This window comes from Phalacrocorax carbo, chromosome 7 (genome assembly GCF_963921805.1).
Source record: "Phalacrocorax carbo chromosome 7, bPhaCar2.1, whole genome shotgun sequence".
In the NCBI taxonomy this organism is placed as follows: Eukaryota; Metazoa; Chordata; class Aves; order Suliformes; family Phalacrocoracidae; genus Phalacrocorax; species Phalacrocorax carbo.
Window position 1 is genome coordinate 46,589,036 of NC_087519.1, and position 18,024 is coordinate 46,607,059.

Sequence of the window (18,024 nt, forward strand, 5' to 3'; positions counted from 1 at the left end):
AATTCACTATCTTCAATAGCAAGCCCCTTCCTTGCCCGCGCGCAGTTCACTCCACCAAAAAAAACCCGACCCCTATTCCCTATTCAGCTGCTCAGCACTGCTCTGAAAAATATTACTGATGCTTCACCCTACACGGCGCTGCCCCGGAGACTGAACCTTTGCAGCTAAAAGCGAGTCATGCATAAATTAAATCAGGTTAACAAGGCCGATGGAAGGTCATCCCGTTTCTCAGGATGGCCTCTTTCCAGTCATTAGTGGCTGTCCCTAAATTATTTTTTAGGGGGTGCGTCTTTCTGTATAAGGCTTGTAGGGAATGCTTTGGGTGTATAGGAAATTCTTTGGGCGTACAGGAATTGCTTTGGGCAGGCTGGCAATCAGCTCTGGGAGGTGAGCAGCCCTGCTGCGCTCATGGCTCCTCACCCGCAGCATCGCACGTCTGCGCCGGGCTCAGGTGGAGAGACCCAGGCTGTGCTGGCTCCCTCGCTGGGGATGGCGGGGCCGAAGCGGATGCCGTTGTGGCACTGCTGATGGGATGCAATAACTCCCGGGCTCACGGAAGGGGCCGCACATAAAATAGCCAGTGATGAAGAGAGGGGCAGAATGTGGAATTAATTCCATTGCAGTGGGGTTATACTGAAAACACCCGATTCTCACATCTTTTCCTGATTTATTTATTTTTATTGCTTCGCTGTGAACTCAAGTGGCTTTCATTGAGAGCTGGCAGCGCAAACACGGTTCATGCGGAGGTTGAGCACATGCTTCGGTTTTGACATGTAACTGACCCAGGCGCGAGGGTCGGTTTTGGGGTGACAGCTCAAATGAAACGGAGGCTTTGCAGTGAAACGGGCGGCATTTATGCCATTTTCCTCCCCCTACGGAGCCAGCTCCAGCCCTGCCAATGCAGCTCCTCGCATTACTCGTTATTAATTTTAAATCGGGCCAGTTCGTTATGTCAGGGCTCGGGGGGCGCGGGATCCCGGGGCGCCGCAGCCCTTCGGGTCCCCCCAAACCCCGCCGCCTTTGCGCGGGCCCCGGCCGCCTGAGGCGCACGCGCGGGGGCGGTGCGCCGTTGCCGTGGTTACGAAGGAAGCCGCGGTAAGAAAATGGCCGCCCCCGCTACCTTCCCTCACCCCGCTTCCCTCCGCCTGCCCCGGGCTCCCGCGTCTCCCGCGGGAGGCGGCCCCGACCCGGGGGTCCCGTCCCGTCCCATTTCGTTCCGTGTCCCCCCCTTCCCCTGACCCCGCCGCTGCGGCAGCCACGGCCTGTCCCGGAGCAGGCGTTGCAGGCGTGGGGAGGCTGTGCGGGGCTGGCCTGGGCCGCGTGTAACATGCGTGTGCTTGCACCTCCGCCCGTGGGCCAGAGGAAACGCGCGGCCCCCCCTTGCTGACGGCAGGTTCTGACCCTGTGACCTCTGGCAGCTTCCCTGAGCCCGCCGCGGAGTTTCGGGAGGCCATGGAGCCGCACGTCCCCATTCATGCGCTGCCCGAGGAGATTCGAAAGGTACGAAACAGTGGAAGTACAAAAACCCCAACATTTGGTGAGCAGATACTACAGGAATTTAGGGATGTCTCACGGGCCTTTGAAGACTGGTACATTATCCGGTACATTTTGGTCCTGGTGTGTTCTAGGTTTCATTGTCATATTACATATAAGTGTATGATTACATTAAGTGTAATTACATGCTAGTGCTACAGGAACACAGTAGAGGAACACACTAATTTCTCACTGCTAGGTGAGTTTGAAAATTTACCCCGTATGGCACATTTTGTTGCTGCAAGTTTGGAGCGATTGCAGAGCATAACATGTAATTGTTCCAAAGGAGTGTCAATACAAATAGGAACAGAGCATCCCCTTCATCTTTTCTTGTGTCTTCTCTTTCTGTATGAGGCCGTTCTTTTGGGAGACAGATTATTGCCAATGTAACAATGCTGTTGTTTATATGGGTTAGCTTACGAGGAGGCTCTTTATATGCGGTCATGCACGCAAATAGAACACGAGTTGCTTTTTGAAACACTATGAAGTTTTTACTTTGGCGATAAAACACCCTGTTGTCCTCATTTTTTGGCATGTGTCTAACAATCAACAAGTAATTTAAAAGTTTTATGAGCTCAGGCTAGCATAGCTGGAGAAATTCTCCCTGCAATAGTCCAGAAAACTGTGGAGGCAATTTCTGAGCCATCAATGATTTCTGAGAATGGGTAAGATAGGCAAAGGAAAGGAAAAAGGAATACTTGCCCTTAAATAAGGGAAAGGGAAGAACCTGGGAAACTTACAGACTCAGTAGCAGCTGTTTTGGTAGCAGAAAAGATACCAGATATGTTTGTTTATTTAGAAATTAGTTTGTAAGCATCGGCAGTATAAGGTGGCTAGCAAAAACCAGTGCAAGTTTCTCAGAGAAACAGTTGTGCCAAATTGTTGGATGAAGTACATCAGGCAAGTGTTCTGGTTCTAGTACTGCTCAGTATTTCCATGAATGACCGAAGGCAGCAGTTTGGTGGCACTTCAACTGCCTGTCTTTCATTTGGGTCAGTTCCTGATCTGTGTGCTACACATACGCTAGCGCAAGGAGGAAGCAGGTGTGAGTGCAGGCACAAACTGGGAACAGAAAGGGGGGGGACACTGTTTCCTTCCGTAGGAGTGTCGGTGCCTACTGTTTTCAATTGAGCTAGGATCTTAGATTACAATAAGGAATGCGCTGATGCCAGTCTGGGAGCAGCATTAAACTTTAAGCTTTTAGTAAGAATAAGGCATATTTAAAAAGAGTAAGTACAGTGCATCGATACAAAATACACAGTAACTGATGAAGCTTCCTTGTTACTTGCCAGACCTAACACTGAGGTCTATAATCAGGCCATAAGCAGAATAATGTTAACAAAGCGATATTACAAAGAATGCAAGTATTAAACGTGTTAGTATAGGAATTGCACGTAAAACTTGGGCCATCATTATTCTTCTGTTCAGGGCTATTGAGGTACTTGTTCTGAGCTGCAGGTTTTAAGTAAAACAACTGATGGAAATCTGGAAAAACACAAAAATAGTAAAGACTGTAAAAATCCTGTTCTGGGAAGGGTAATAGAACTGGGTTTACTCATTCTAGAAAATATTTGAGGACATGATAACAGTATATAGATGTGTAGGAAGATGGTGGTTGTCCTTCATCCCCAGCTGTAAATTAATCCTACACTCACCTTTCTGGGCTAGCTTTGGTTGAATGTTATGGAACTCTAGATGTAGAGGTAGCCGAGCCCTGGAGCAGCTCACCCAGGGGAGTTGTGGAATTCCTCCGGTGGTACTGTAAGGCAAGCTTTTGCTTTGGAGCGGAGCACTGGGCAGGCAATCTCGAGATGTCTTTCAGTTCTGCAGTATACCTTTAACAAAAAGATCTTCATGCAGAAGGCACCCTGGCACCTCAGTGTGAGCTACATGAGCTCTAAGGCAATGACAGCCCAAGACTTTGGGATCATTTTAATGTCAGGGTTTTACATGTCCTTTGCTGCTGCGTGTCTTTTCACTCAGCTGACTTGCCTTGTAGTTGCAGTACAGTTACAAGATACAGAACTTGGTTACAAGTCATTCTCACAATTTCCTGTCCTTGTATTTTCTACCCTTTACGTACACATGTTCTTATTCCCTTCACATTCTCTGCTTGGATTTTATAGCATCTCTTTTGGAATCTTTCTTTTAGATTGCTCCTAACATAAGCAGAACTTGTGCCAGCTGTAGATTGCCTTACTAAACTGAGCACATGCTCCCAACATGCAGCTTGCAGACCATGTGTGTCTGGAGGGAGTATGTTAAGCATGTGATTTCAGTGGCAGAATGAAGAATATTCACTTGCTAGGTTCCTGGTTGAATTGGCTTGCTGGAGGTTGGGTTGTAGTGCTGACAACGGATCAAGCAGCTGTCTCAGAAGAAAGGATGCAGACCAGAGCTCTCATCATTCCTTTCCTTCATGCTCCTAGTGGATGGAGCTTCACAAGCTGCTTATCCATACTTGGAGCAGGGATTTCGCTGCCTTTGAAATTGCACTTTTCTAGAGGATGGTATGGAGAGGGAAACAGGAAGGGAGTACAACCATGGTTGTCACGGCAGAAACTGATATAAATTGACCATTTGTAGACTGGGTCCAGTAGGTGTTGCCCACAATGTTTATTAAATTTTAAAGGAAGTTATAGGGGGGAAGCTAGAGGGGAAGAGATTTAGTGGTATCTTGTTAATGAAATGGTAGGTGTGAAAGGACTTTAGTTCTTCGGGTTCTGATGAATTTTGCCTTAGAAAGTCATGTAAGAATTTTACGTGGCCCTCCCTCCTTTCCTCTCCTCTTCTCTGGTACCTCTTTCACACAATATGCATTGCAAGATGGGTGCTAAATGAAAAAAGATCAACAGGTAAACAAACTTCTATAGTTTTTATTTTTAATTATTCACAGCTGCGTACTTCTTAGGAACTAATCATTAGTAAAGATCTAAATCATGGTTTGTTTCTAAAAAAAAAAATGTATAAAACCTCAGAGTTGTGACTTTGCCTGTTAGCAGTTTGGTTACCTCACCGAGCAATGTTTGTCAATGTTAGAAGTGAGCAGGAGTCAGTTTTCCCTGCAAGTTTCGAAAGAAGCTATGCCACATGGAGTGGTGGTGATGGCGAGGGTAACCTCTGGGAGGGAAACAACCATATCAGTCAATGGCAAAGTCCAAGCCATCTGTGACATTTTTTTGGGAAGGGTATTCTCTGGTTCTTAGCCTTATTTTAGAGACACTTGTACACTTCTGGGAGGTGATGTTTGCAGATTTGGTGTGCCAGAGAGCAGGTGCTTTAGCTAAACAAGTTGGTTGGTCTGCCTCAGTAGAACCCTACATTATCTTGTAGGTGTACTGTCACAGGACTGTAGAAAGAACTTTGCAGAGGTCACTGGGTCGTAATACCTGCTTTTTCATGTATTTACGTGTCTTAAGATTTATGCCATCAAATTCAGTCTGAGAGGTATCATAGACTACTGAATGGTAAAAGGAAGTTAGCGTTTCCTTTACTCCAATTTATCGATCTGTATTTCAGGGAGTTCTCTTTTTGTTGTCTGGGGTCTTTTTGGGGGTGTTTTGTTTTTGGTTTTTTTTCCTCAAAAGAAAATAAGATTATCATATTGCACCTTGATAGTTGTCTGTTGCTACTGGTAGACAAATCTTTTATCTGCTTGTGACCTTATTAAAGTTCTGTGTGTTTCAGCATTGTTGTTGCCCACTTAAAGTAAGTAGATGGGAAGATGCAGTTTTGCCCTGAAAACCTTGCTGAAGTGGGAAGCAAAACAGTAGCCACTCTTGTAAGACAGTAAAATGACATCCTGACTCCTCAAAGTACCTAACAAAAAGTTACATTTAATTTTATAATTTGCTTGGCAAGCAAATAACCTTTGCTTAACATGAATCATAAAATTAACTGAGCACAAGATACCCTTACAGATTAAGAGTTCTTTCACTCTAGGAGCCTCAGAAAGCAAGCAGAGCAGGAACTTTGAAGCTGTGTTATACATCAGTACAGAACGTTTCGTGGTATCCGACTATCCACAAAACATCACGTACGTTACTAGCAGCAAATGGTTACTCATTAGATTTGCCACGTGTGCTATAGATCAAGCACATTATGGTATCTTTATGAGCACATTGTTATCTTTACATTTTCTTGCTGTCTTTGAACTTGGGATTTTTTTTTAATAGGTTCTTACATAGTTCCAGTTGCATTAATTATCTAAAGAATCTGTCCTGTTCACCAAGACTAGCTTTATAGAAGTGAACAACATAGCTGTGTGCATACAATATCAATATGGATTTGGAAGCAGCAGCATTTCCATTTGTGCCTTCCAGATGAGCACGATATTATCTACATGCAGAATGGCACAAGGTCTCTTCAGAGTCTGTTGTCATGTACCTTCTGAACGCATCTTAAGATGATGTTCACGAGTTGCCCCTACACCCCCTGAGGTTTTCAGTACTTGCTATCGAATTTTTAACTTTTAGATTTTGTTGGGATGACAGGCTCCAGCTATGTGGATGTTCTGAGTGGCTGTAATAGGCTTTGGAAATGTTAGAGAATATCTGCTTGTTTTTGGTGTAAGCACACATGTTACAGTCTAAAGAGATGGAAAGCTCTCAACAGTGAACTGGTTATCCATGGATCCATAGCTGATTTGGGAAAACCGGTTCCCAGATAGTCAAGGCAGCCTGCTTTGTTACCACTGTGTATTGTGGTATCAGAGGATTTGTGAAAGCAGGTCTTCCGTTCCTAATGTGAGAATTCTGGAGTCAGTGCTGGTCACCTAGGGCAGCAAAAGACTTCGATCTTTTGCTGTGCTCATAAGGTGAGGACTGTATTCACTACGTTCAAGCTTTTTCTCAGAAAGTTAGGGCTGTACTGACTATATTCAGGCTTTTCTGTATCCTTTCTGCAGCTGGCGCCCAAGTATGGTGCTACATTACAGCATCTTGCGTCACAAGCAGCTGGGTTGTAGCTAGGAGGGGCTTCCCAACTGTTGCAACTACAGATGCAAAAAGTCAGTGTTGTCAGGCAAAGATATGATTAACAGTGGGCTAAATTATCTTTTGTCTGCGCAGGCATAGTTTTGTTGCAATGTACTGCGGTTCAGTTTATAAGAACTCTGTGCTCTGTATTGCGCTGGAGAGCTGGAGTGTGCTGTAACACATCCTGAAAGAGCTTATGAGTACCAGTAAGGTCTGCATGGCCTGTTGGACATGTGTTAGATATTTGCAGGGCTTGTGTGAGTGTGTGCAGTTACTAGCAGTGCAACACTGTCTTTTATGATTCATTAGTCTGCTTTACTCCCAGGCAGGAAAAAATTAAAGCTACCTGAAATCTGAGTATTATTTCCTGTCATGACAAACTGATTATTTCAGGGCATGTTTTGAATGAAACTTCTGAGAGCAGGACATTCTGTTTTTACTACAAGCCTATTTCTACACTATTCATATGTATTCAAAGCAAGTACTGTGATTTTTATTTTGCAACTGCTATTTTATGGAAGTTGAGCAAATAATTACATATACAGTATGGCTTAGCGTTACAAGCTGTGTTACCTTCTGACTAGATGCTGACTGAAAACTTGACTCAGAATAAACTTATTTTAAAATGAAGTTTCTACTGAGACTCTTCAAAATCATTCTTTGAATAATAAAAAATATCTATGTCAATGAAATAACTCTTCAGTTTTGTATATACAGCAGAAGAATCCACTTTCTTCCTAGAATATCAATTGTGTGGTTTGAGTAATGACTTCTTTTTGTGTAATAGGGACTGGCTGTTTTGTCAGGAGAGGGACAAACAGCATGAGAGAAATGAAAGTAGTATGGAAGAGGAGGAGTAAAACAAAAAGTAGGTAGATTCAGATCATAAGGTTGAATCAAGTAGAGGTAGAATTAAAAAAATCAATATACAGAAATAATTTAAGAGCACTGAGCTGCAGCATAATGATTTTTTTTTTTTCCTTGAGTTTTATGTATTGTTCTGCTACACATATAGTTTGGTCAAACACAGGGGGTTTTGTTATTTGGCCAGTCCTCACTAAAGCAGTCTCAGTCCTGGCAGATCAACTGGGGATGGAGCAAGAGCTGTTATTACTGTGCTACGTGCCTGAGGAGCACTGGGTGATCCAAGGAGGGTGGTGAGTACTGCAGTTTCCTTAGGCTCTCCCTCCCCTGCACTGTAAAATTAATGTACAAGGAGCACATCTGTGCTCATGGCTCTATGTTTTTATTTCAGTGATGAACAGAAACATATTCAAAGGTTTTTAAATTAATGTCATTAATTGAGGACTTAAGTTCTGGCTTTTAAGAGTCATGGCTATTTATTAGCTGCTTGTAATGGACTATTTCTAGCATAAGTGATCCATATGCTGGATGTTGTAATACCAACACACTGCTAAGTGAGAAAGTAGATTATTTTTCTTTTAGCAAGAATTTAGCTCTTTATCATGGTAATTTTTGCAGGTGGAATCTGACATATCAGAGAAGAGCAGTGCACAAGCTGACACTCCCTGTAGTTATTTGGTCAAGCTGAAATTATATACATTCCTGTCTTGTCATTCAAAGGCTAAAAATGGTCCAGACTACCAAAGTAATTTTTTCTTTTTTCTTTTTTTCCTTATAACTTATGCTCTACAGATGCTTATGGAACTGAGTCAGACATATGTAATTTGAGTGACTATCCCTCTTGGCTTAGTTCTCCACTTGACCTTGGTAGCTAAAGAAATCTATGTAACCATGGAATAATATTAGTTCTTCCAAAACTGAACACAGCTCTGAGTTGAAACTACTCCCACATATGCTGTAGTGGAACAGCTGCTGGAATACCACAGCTAGAAATGCTACCTTGCAATAAGGTTTGTTCTGGACATAGCTCTTGTCCTTTCTGTGAAGACTGGTGCATCTGGTGTAATGTGTATCAGAACTGTAGCTCAAAATCTTATGGATTGAATATCTTCCTAGTTCAAGCACTTTGTCCTCAGTGAGTTTGTTTTTTGTTTTACGTTGTTATTGTGCACCCAGTACTGTTGTGCTAACTCAAAGAGCAAGGTTTTTTTATGGTACCCCTCTGTTACCTTTTCAAGTCCTGTTTGCCCTGGGTTTCCCTGTCCAGGCTGACTAAAAACACAATTCTAAAGAAGTACCTTCTGGGTTGTGGTTTTTTTTTTAATTCCTAATCAATTTTTTTTCTATTCACTGCCTATCCTCATTGCTAAGGGCATACATGGTTCCCTTTCTAGTTAGAGCTCTGATAGTATCCTTTTCTATTCCTTCCAAACTGTGCTTTTTCCCCTGATTTTTTTTTTCTGCTTTGCATTTGAGAAGTTTACAACAGTCTTTTGATCGAATGTAAACAGTGAAATATGGAATCTGAAAACATAAGTAATTGTGTATGTAATACACATTCTTAGTGGTTACTCGGCGATAATATTATTCCAGAAGAGGTAGCTTTGCAAGCATAAGAGCTAATGAAAATTTGCTTCCTACAGACTTCTATGTAATGGTTGATCGACTTTGGTGTCTAACATAAAAGGCCTAATGGAATCTTTTCTCCTGGACATACCATTTATGAGGCTCTTTCCTATATGGATTATCTGATATCTGATAAGGACTGCCCTCTCACTCCAGAGTTTTCTTCAGCGGGGAACTTATGAAGTCTTTATTGCCTACCTGGTTGTCTAAAACTTTTAGGCACTTCAGTATTTCTGCTCTTAGTGTCAGAATTGGTTATAAATGGCCAAACATTCTGGTTCACAAATTATCGAAGGGTGACAATAGAGAAATAAACACATAGGTGAAGTAAGGTTGTTTCTCTTGGAAACTGTGCAAAACCCAAAACCATTTCATTTGTAAGTAGTCTTCAAAACTATAAAATGCTTTCTGCCTCTGACCTTTAAATTGGTGTAGCCCTAAGATAGCTTTGTCGCTATTTTGGCGGAACGAAATCAGTGCCTACAGCTTGACAGCATTTCTCTGTACCAGTCTTTCTGAAGCTCCAGTGGCTTCCGAAAAGTGTCCAACCAGCTCAGGAATTTCAGGAGACGTTTTAAGTATCAGGGAGGAGAAGGCGGGTCGTGATGTTGACAGAGCAAGAGAGAAGGGGGAAGAAAAAAAGAAAAAGAAAGAGAAAGGCCTGATTGTGATTTGACCACTGTGGGCATGAGAGAGAAACCTTGGATTTAGGATGAGAATTCAGGTTAGTATGCCCCTTGTTCTGCTCAGTTCAGGCCTTGCTCTTTGAGGTTATTCACTTTCAACTGAGTCCTGTTAATTTTCTAGACATATTGGGTGTACATGTCATGTAAGTAACCTCACTTATTGGTGTTAGTCTACTGCAGCATGGAATTTAGTGTGAGCTAGCTTGCCTGTTCAGCATCACTCAGCCCATGCCAAATTCATTACTGGTGTTAGGAAACTGCTACTCATAGTACAGGTAGATATTTTAAAACTAGTTCAGTCTGTATACAGTATATTGCGGTGGCTGCAGGATAATTGCGCGTGTACAAAAGCAAGTTTCTGATTAAAAGACAGAACTTTCTTTCCTTACTGCACTATTATAGAGCCCTCGGGCTTTCCTGTGGTTTTTTTGGCTACGTAGCAAAAACTTTAAAAATCCTACCTGATCTGAAGTCTTTTCAAGTTTTTACTTCACCTGAGGAATGGATGTGAAGAAGAATGGGACCCATTTCCTGCTAAGTCCAGATAGATAATATTTATTATGCTATGACTTAATTTCTTTTTAAGTTCAATAACAAAATTGAATTTGAAAACAAAAAAGTTTCAGTACTTGCATAAAACGTTTTCAGTTCAGGACCCCAATTGTTTTGTTTTGTTTTTAATCCTAGTACCCAGTGTAATTTCTGCAACTGTTTATTTGAAAGACAGCAGTGGTGGTACTGCACGAGAGCACAATGTTCTTTTTGGGATAAGAGCCCCCCTCCTGTGCTCCGTATAACAGCTCATTTTGTCCTTTTTCAATATAGTAATTTTAGTGCTTTGGAACTTTATGGTAGTTATCCTGAATAATAGTTTCATATTTCCAAGCACAGTTTGCAGCTGCCAGGAAAAATAAACTTGCATTTTCAACTCATTCAGAGCAACTGTAACTAGGGGTATTTTAAACTGGGGCAAACCCAAGAAATCGGAAAATAAAGCTTGGCCTGGTACTTCCAGGGCATCCTGAAATATAATTTTTATCAAGATATATTTAAAGTGCTAACAATTATTGAATCATGGGATAATAAGTCTTTATATTTTTTGGAAGCTGTTTGTTTCGTCTAAGTACTATTTCTTTGAATTATGCCCATGTCTCAAAATACCTCTTTTGCTTTTTTTTAAGGGATTCTTACAGTCTTTGACTTAAACTGCAGTTTTCCAGCTTTCTGATTTTCATAAGTCATTGTGTTAAAATCCTTGTAACAGTTGAATATTGCAAGAAAGGTTAAAGTGTGTTTTAAGCTCTCAGTACACACACAACTGCTCTGCCACCCATTGCCCATCTTTTGTGTCTCGAAGATTACCAATACCTTTTTATATTTGTTGCTTTGACGTTCTCTTTAGCTGTATTATGAGTGTCCTGATCTAGTCTTAATTCTAACCATCTCCTCTCAAATGCATTTATGCTGTGACCCCAGAACAGGATAAAACCTGTCATGTTCAGGGATCTGTGATCTGTGCTGCCAAGCAGATGCTTACATGTACCCTATTGAAGTGTCGGGCCTTTTTGGGTTGGTCTGGCTGATTTATTTACTCGATATTCATTTCTTGTGCAGGTTCAGTTCTGCCATCACTTGTAAACTGAGCATTTTTTTCAGGAAGTGAAAATGATTAAAACACACAGGAATAACTGACATACTGAGTAATAAGCACGTATCAAAGTCAGAGCACATCTATCTGTTCATATTTATGAAGCCTTGCTTACTGCAAAGCTTAATAATTTGATCATTTATAAAAATATGTTTTCTCCATTTAAGAAATGGTCTTTCAATTAGATATGTATTATGTACTCTGTATTCTTTTAATCAGTGGTGAATACTTCATGCCTAGTAAATGCGTTACATTTTCCACAACACTCAAGTGCCATGGACAGCACATCATCATAATTAGTCCCTTACTCATTTGAATTATATTTGTAAAGATTGCTGGATTACATCATTCTATTCACTTTCCACTTTTCAGCTTACCTACTTCAACTGGGTATGAGTTGTCAAAAAAACACAGTAAATAACATTTTTCTGGCTCAGGCAATCACAAATTCATTAAGGAGATAACTTTGTAAACCACGGCATTTTATTTTAAATTAATACATCAAATATAATTCAGAGGTACTTCAGTTTAGAATTCCAGCGGGAGTTCTTACATAGTAAATTGCATAGTTGATATATCTTGTGAAGTTTCCAGTAAGTGAAAGTACTGCTCTAGCGTGATTTCATTTTGCTAATGCAGAATTTTGTCTTTATTATTTGTTAAAGCAATAACAGCATCTGATCATAAATGCTGCAGAGCGGTAAATGGTTTAAACTATTCAGATTTATTATTATTTAGTGTCATTCAGGGTTTTTTTTTTTTTGTTCAACTTCTTACAAACAATCTTGCAATTTTATCTTTTTTTAGATGTCCCGGGATGAGACAGTGTGTAAATACTGTGGAGTCAGCTATTTGATACTTCATGAATTTAAGGTGATGGAAGAAAAAGTAAAAGCAATGGAAAAGGAGATTAAATTTTGTGAAGGAAGTATAGAACGGGAAAAAGGACTTCAAGCAGAATTGCAGTCTCTTTACCAAGACCTTGAACACTATCGAGCTGACAGTGAATCAAAAACAGAAAGGTCAGAACATATTATCTGGTCTCATGTTATTCTTATGTATGTGTATTAGGTAATTTCATTCCAAAGAAGTTTAAACTACAAATAAGGTTTGTCTTTCTTTTATCAGATATAACATATATGGTGTAATACTTAGTTTAAATCATCTTTCATAGTATTCTCTGGAAGGAAGTTTTAAATTCCCTAATGGTTTAGAAGCAGTCAATATATTTAAAGCAAAAGAAAGGTCAGAAGGCATTTCTGAGGTATTCCCCCCTGCATACACTCCCAAAGGGAAATGATCAAATATTTAATCTTACCATTTTGTAATAAAATTGTAATATTTTAAATGAAATTCCATAGTATTGGGTGTTTCACAGTTCTGAAAGTTGTACTTATTGTCTCATAGTAACACAGTAAAGAATTGCCAGCGTTCTTACCCTGAGAAGCTTACAGTTCACCCTCTGAAGGGATGATACAGAATACTAAAGCAGTTATGAAAATCTTGGGTACTGCTTGTGGCGTTGTTCCTCAGAAACGGAGTTTGCAAATGCTTACTGTCAGGTATGTAAAGGTCCCACTTAAAGGGGGAGTTTTGTGCTCTCAGGCACTCCAGTAGTTGACAATAGACCTCAGAGCCACATTTGTATTTTTAGGGCGCAATGATTAGAACCTTTAAGTGTGTTCTCCTTCTGCTCATACTTAGAGACTTTTGATGCATTCTACTTCTTCATCACATCATGATGACTTTAACTTAGAACAGGAAGTCATACTTTGAAAAAATGTGTCCTTTTGATGGGCCTGTAGCACAGCTTTGGTTCCTAAACCTTCAGATTGGTACATATAAAGTTCATTTTGGGATAGATAGGAGAAAACAAAGTGTAAAAGGGAAGTTCCGAATACCTTTTTTTCTTCTGCCCTTCCTTCATTCATAATTTCTAATATTTTTCCTGTTCTTCAGGTTTGCAGGAAAGGGTGCAAAGGTAGGTATACCCAAACTAGATTTAAAATACGTGACTGATTCATGTACTGTAAGTGGCGTTACTGGGGCAGTGGCTGCAGAACCTGGTGTCTGCCTTTGTTAGGTTTTGTGCCACCATAATTAGGGTGCCATCAGGTTCTCAACCATGAGCTTCAAGCTAGCTTGTTAGCTTTGATTTGTCAGTCCTCAGTGGTTATTTATAATGTATAAAGAACTTGGACTGAGAGGGAAATTGTTGTGGTCAATATGAACTTTATGATGTAATTAGCATATGGGTAGTTTTTTTAGTCTTTTTTTTTGCTGTAGGATTTCTGGACTCATATTTCTGGTTCCTAATTAACCTCTGTGGCTTTTATGCTGTTTTACAACACCATGACAATAAAAAAAATTTCATAATAACAAATTGTACCTTTTCTGCACTGTTCTGTGGAAGAAGTGCAAGTGTTTTGTCCTCTTCCAGACCTGAAGCTCTGAAGAATTGCCCTTCCTTTTCTTCCGTTTGTCTTCTACTCTTCATAGTCAGATTTAACATGAGTACTAGCTGCTGGTTTTCTGTTTCCTAATTTTCTATCCTCATATTTTGGAATCTGTTGTTATATTCCACTGATTGTTTACAGTAGTACTATAAACACTTATATTAATAGTTGGCTAATAAAAGATACTTTATAAAAATACAGTTGCTAAAGTTGACTACTGATAGAATAATGTGGTACAAACAAGGGCACCAGAAACTTCTTGGTAATTTCTTGCTCATCTGAATCAAACTGTTTGTCAGAAGCTTTTTGTATGAATGAGTTATAATTTTAAGTATCAGCTTAGCCATTTTGATTCTGAAGACCCCCGATAGGGGTGTTTCTTGCACGACTGACTCATACCTAGTAGCAAGTGATAGAGAACTGATAACATGGGACCTGTGGAGTATTAAGGTGCTCTAATGACATTGTACTGGAATGCTTTGGAAACACTGCAAAACAAACAGCTACAGCTTGTCTATAGGTGAAGCACTCAAATGTTTTGGTTTTGGGTTTGGGTTTTTTTTTTGCGAATCAGTCAAACACTGTAAGAATTTGATGTTACTATTAATGGATTTAGGCAGGCTTATGTTTAGTAATACTACTAATAAAAGATACATTTTAAAACACAAGTTCACACAAAATTGAACAGAACGCGTATGTCTTGCAGATTACTCATATTGTTTCCTGCAATATTTTTTTCATTTGAACTGAACATCCTCACCCCCCAATATTCAATGTTTTCTTTGGTATAACATTGTATTTTTGAAGGGTGCATTTGCTCCTTGTTCGTTTAATGGCTTTGGGTGGCAGTTATGGTGGCAATATTCAGTGTGTTAAGTGCAGTGACAGCACATTCTTCTTGTTGAGGATCATTTGCCAAAGGTGAACTTAAAATTTTCATTTAGTTGACTTTTTGTGGCAAAGCTGGAACAGTTAATAAAAATTTTATCTCTGCATTTTTTTCCCTTAGGGCTCGACTTGATTTAAAACCTGCTGAAATCAAGTGGAATACTTTCAGTGGGCTTTCATTCAGGCCATAAATCAACTATTGTGCCTTGTGAAGTAACTTGTCTAAATATTCCTTATCTGCTCTTTTCTGTCCTGGGCCTCTCTTGTTACCATGTGCTGTTGGCATAAACTAACTATTCAACATACTATCTTCTGGTTCTTGCAAGGTTGACAAATCATTCCTCCCAAATGGCAAATGTTTATCAGAAACCAAATATGCCTTTTTTTTTTTTATTAATCTCTGGTAGACCAAGAGATGCAGTCTTTCTTGTTAGTTGCAGACTGTTTCATTTTTATATTCCTTTTAGGTTAAAGTATTACTTTTGTTTGTACCTGTGGTTAACCTTGAAAGCTACCTGGGAACCTGAGCTTTTGCAAAAATTAGTTACCTACCCTTCGGGATTTTGTCAGAAGAAGGGGGACTAACCGTCACACAGTTAACAACACTGATTTTATTTAGCTGTTCAAGTCTTATTCCATGTTAAAATCACTGTAATTCCAGAATACTTGCATGAGAGCTATTCCTGAAGGGCTGTGGCCAGCTTGAAATAGCAATGCCAGTCAATACATGTGCCGACGTGAGGCAGGCTGTGCAGCTGGTACTGCCTTGTACTCTGCACTGCTGGCTCTTCTACAAGATATTGGCTGCTGTCTGCAAGAGCAATGATTGATACGTAGTTAAGCTGAAAGGCTGGTGTGTCGTTTGACTAACCTTTTTTTGTCTGTTACTGTGGTGGGTTGAGCAGGTGCCCACCAAAGCGGCTCTATAGCTCCTCTCCTCAGCTGGACAGGGGATAGATCATTCACCAATTAGTCATGGGCAAAACACTCAACTTGGGGAAATTGGTAATAAATTCAGCTAATCAAATCAGAGTAGGATAATGAGAAATAAAACCAAATCTTAAAAACACCTTCCCTCCACCCCTTCCTTCTTCCTGGGCTTGACTTTACTCCCAAATTCTCTGCCTCCTCCCCTCGAGCGGCACAGGGGGACAGGGAGTGGGGGTTGTGGTCAGTCCATCACACATTGTTTCTGCTGCTCCTTCCTCCTCAGGGGGAGGAGGACTCATACTCTTCCCCTGCTCCAGCGTGGGTTCCCTCCCACAGAAGACAGGCCTCCATGAACTGCTCCAGTGTGGGCCCTTTGCGTGTGCTGTGGTTCTTCATGGACTGCTCCAGCATGGGTACCTTCCCCAGGGTGCAGCCCTCCAGGAACAGGCTGCTCCAGTGCGGGTCCTCTGTGGGGTCACAAGTTGTGCCAGCAAACCTGCTCCAGGGTGGGCTCCTCTCTCCACGGGCCCACAGGCCTGCTCCAGCATGGGCTCTCCATGAGGTCACAGCCTCCTTTGGGCGCATCCATTGCTCTGGTGTGGGGTCCTCCATGGGCTGCAGGTGGGTATCTGCTCTGCTGTTAACCTCCATGGGCTGCAGGGGGACAGCCTGCCTCACCATGGTCTTCACCATGGGCTGCAGGGGAATCTGCTCTGGCACCTGGAGCACCTCCTCCCCTTCCTTCTTCACTGACCTTGATGTCTGCAGGGTAGTCCCTCTCACATATTCTCACTCCTCTCTTCAGCTGCAGTTGTGCAGGTTTTTTTCTTCCCTCCTTCTTAGCTATGCTACCCCAGAGGTGCTACCACCATCACTGGTGGGCTCAGCCTTGGCCAGCGGTGGGTCCGACTCCGGGCCAGCTGTCAATGGCTCTGTTGGACATGGGGGAAGCTTCTGGCAGCTTCTCATGGAAGCCACTCCAGTAGCCCCTCCGCTACAAAACCTTGCCACACAAACCCAATGCAATTACCTATTAAAACATATTTGTAACAGGCACTTTCATCAGGTTCTTTACTTCTGTAAGTCATTAGAGATATCAGTATGATTAAATTTAGCCTGGAGTCCCTAGAGCTGATTTTATTAACAGGTTTTCTCGGGCGGTGCCTTTTGACATTTGTGATGCTGCATGAAGGTTACACTGTATTTGTGGTGTGAATTTTGATAATTCTTGCAACATCCATTGTAACAAATGTAAAATAGATTTAAATACTAAAGATGCTTTTTAAAGGTATAGCAGTGCTGAATGTCATAAGCGCGACAAGGAGCAAAAAATTTTTCTGATGTTTACACATGTGAAGAGGTGTATAGATATCACTTAGCAAGTTCTATGTCAAAGATCTCTTGTAAATAGATTCCTGAAAACTTTTTTACAAATCTAGCAGGAGGAGTTACTTGTTGGTTACTACCATAAGACTTATGCTCCTAAGTCATGCATGTAAATGTTCAAAACTTTATCCATAAATAATAAAATCTTAAAGATAATGTAAACCTAACATCTTAAGTTGTGGAAACTGTATTTTCCATATTCGTGCTTTTTTCTGTGTGTTTTTCTCAGTTTGTTAGTTCCTACCACAATGGCAAAACTTAATATCATGGAAAATGCTTTGTTGCTGAATTTGCCTAAAATAAATCTTCCTTTTTGCAATGTGATTGCTTTGGGAAGCAACAGCAACTACTTGGCTAGGTTAAGTCTAAACTTTTAATAAAACACTAAAGTGACTGGGCAGTGATATCAGCATGCTGCTCTACCCTTAGCCACTAACCTCCACAGCATTTGGTAAAAATTATGTATGGTTTCTTGTCCTAGGAGGCTGAAAACACTGGAAATGGGGAGCGGTACATGCGTTAAGAACAGTGTCACCATTTTAAAAATAGGTTTTGAAGGGAAAGAACACGACGCAAAAAGGTCACTTTAATATTTTTTTTTATGGATATATATATGTCTATTTATGTTCAATATTTAGTGAACGAGTGGAATTGAGTTGGTGTAAAAAATTACCGAGAGCCAACCCTGGATGAAATGAAGAGGTAAAGAACTAACCTCTCCTTTTCTGAATGTGATTTAGGGCATACAGTCAGTTATTCTTATTGTATACCATCATACATGTGTAACTTGGGAGACTGTTTTAGAAAGCATGACTAATAAGCAAAACATAACCACTGCAGCACTCTAATGTATTTTCAGAATGATATTGGTGTGTCATCTAATGCATAAGAAGAAATCATTTCATAAAGTAGTAAATGAGTGGTCTTCATCATGCTACAGATGTTCTGTGCAAGTCTCAGATGTGTGCTTGTTCATGGGCTGCTTGGAAGAGACAAGTAAATACAACAAGCTGCCAAGAAGTATCATCTGG

The 18,024-nt window shown here is 40.8% G+C and overlaps 1 protein-coding gene across 3 annotated transcripts in view; it reads left to right on the forward strand.

The window, feature by feature from the left end:
• Positions 1 to 1,090: 1,090 nt before the first annotated feature.
• LEKR1 (leucine, glutamate and lysine rich 1) overlaps positions 1,091 to 18,024 on the forward strand; it is a 64,106-nt gene continuing 47,172 nt past the window's right edge. Inside the window, exons 1-2 of one of the 3 annotated variants that reach the window (XM_064457867.1) lie at positions 1,091 to 1,500; positions 12,141 to 12,355. In XM_064457867.1, coding sequence (XP_064313937.1) covers positions 1,453 to 1,500; positions 12,141 to 12,355 — 263 coding nt within the window. In that variant the 5' untranslated portion in view covers positions 1,091 to 1,452. Of the gene's footprint in view, positions 1,501 to 12,140; positions 12,356 to 12,740; positions 12,896 to 18,024 lie in introns of those variants that run through there. The other 2 variants (XM_064457869.1, XM_064457870.1) reach the window with 2 other exon arrangements.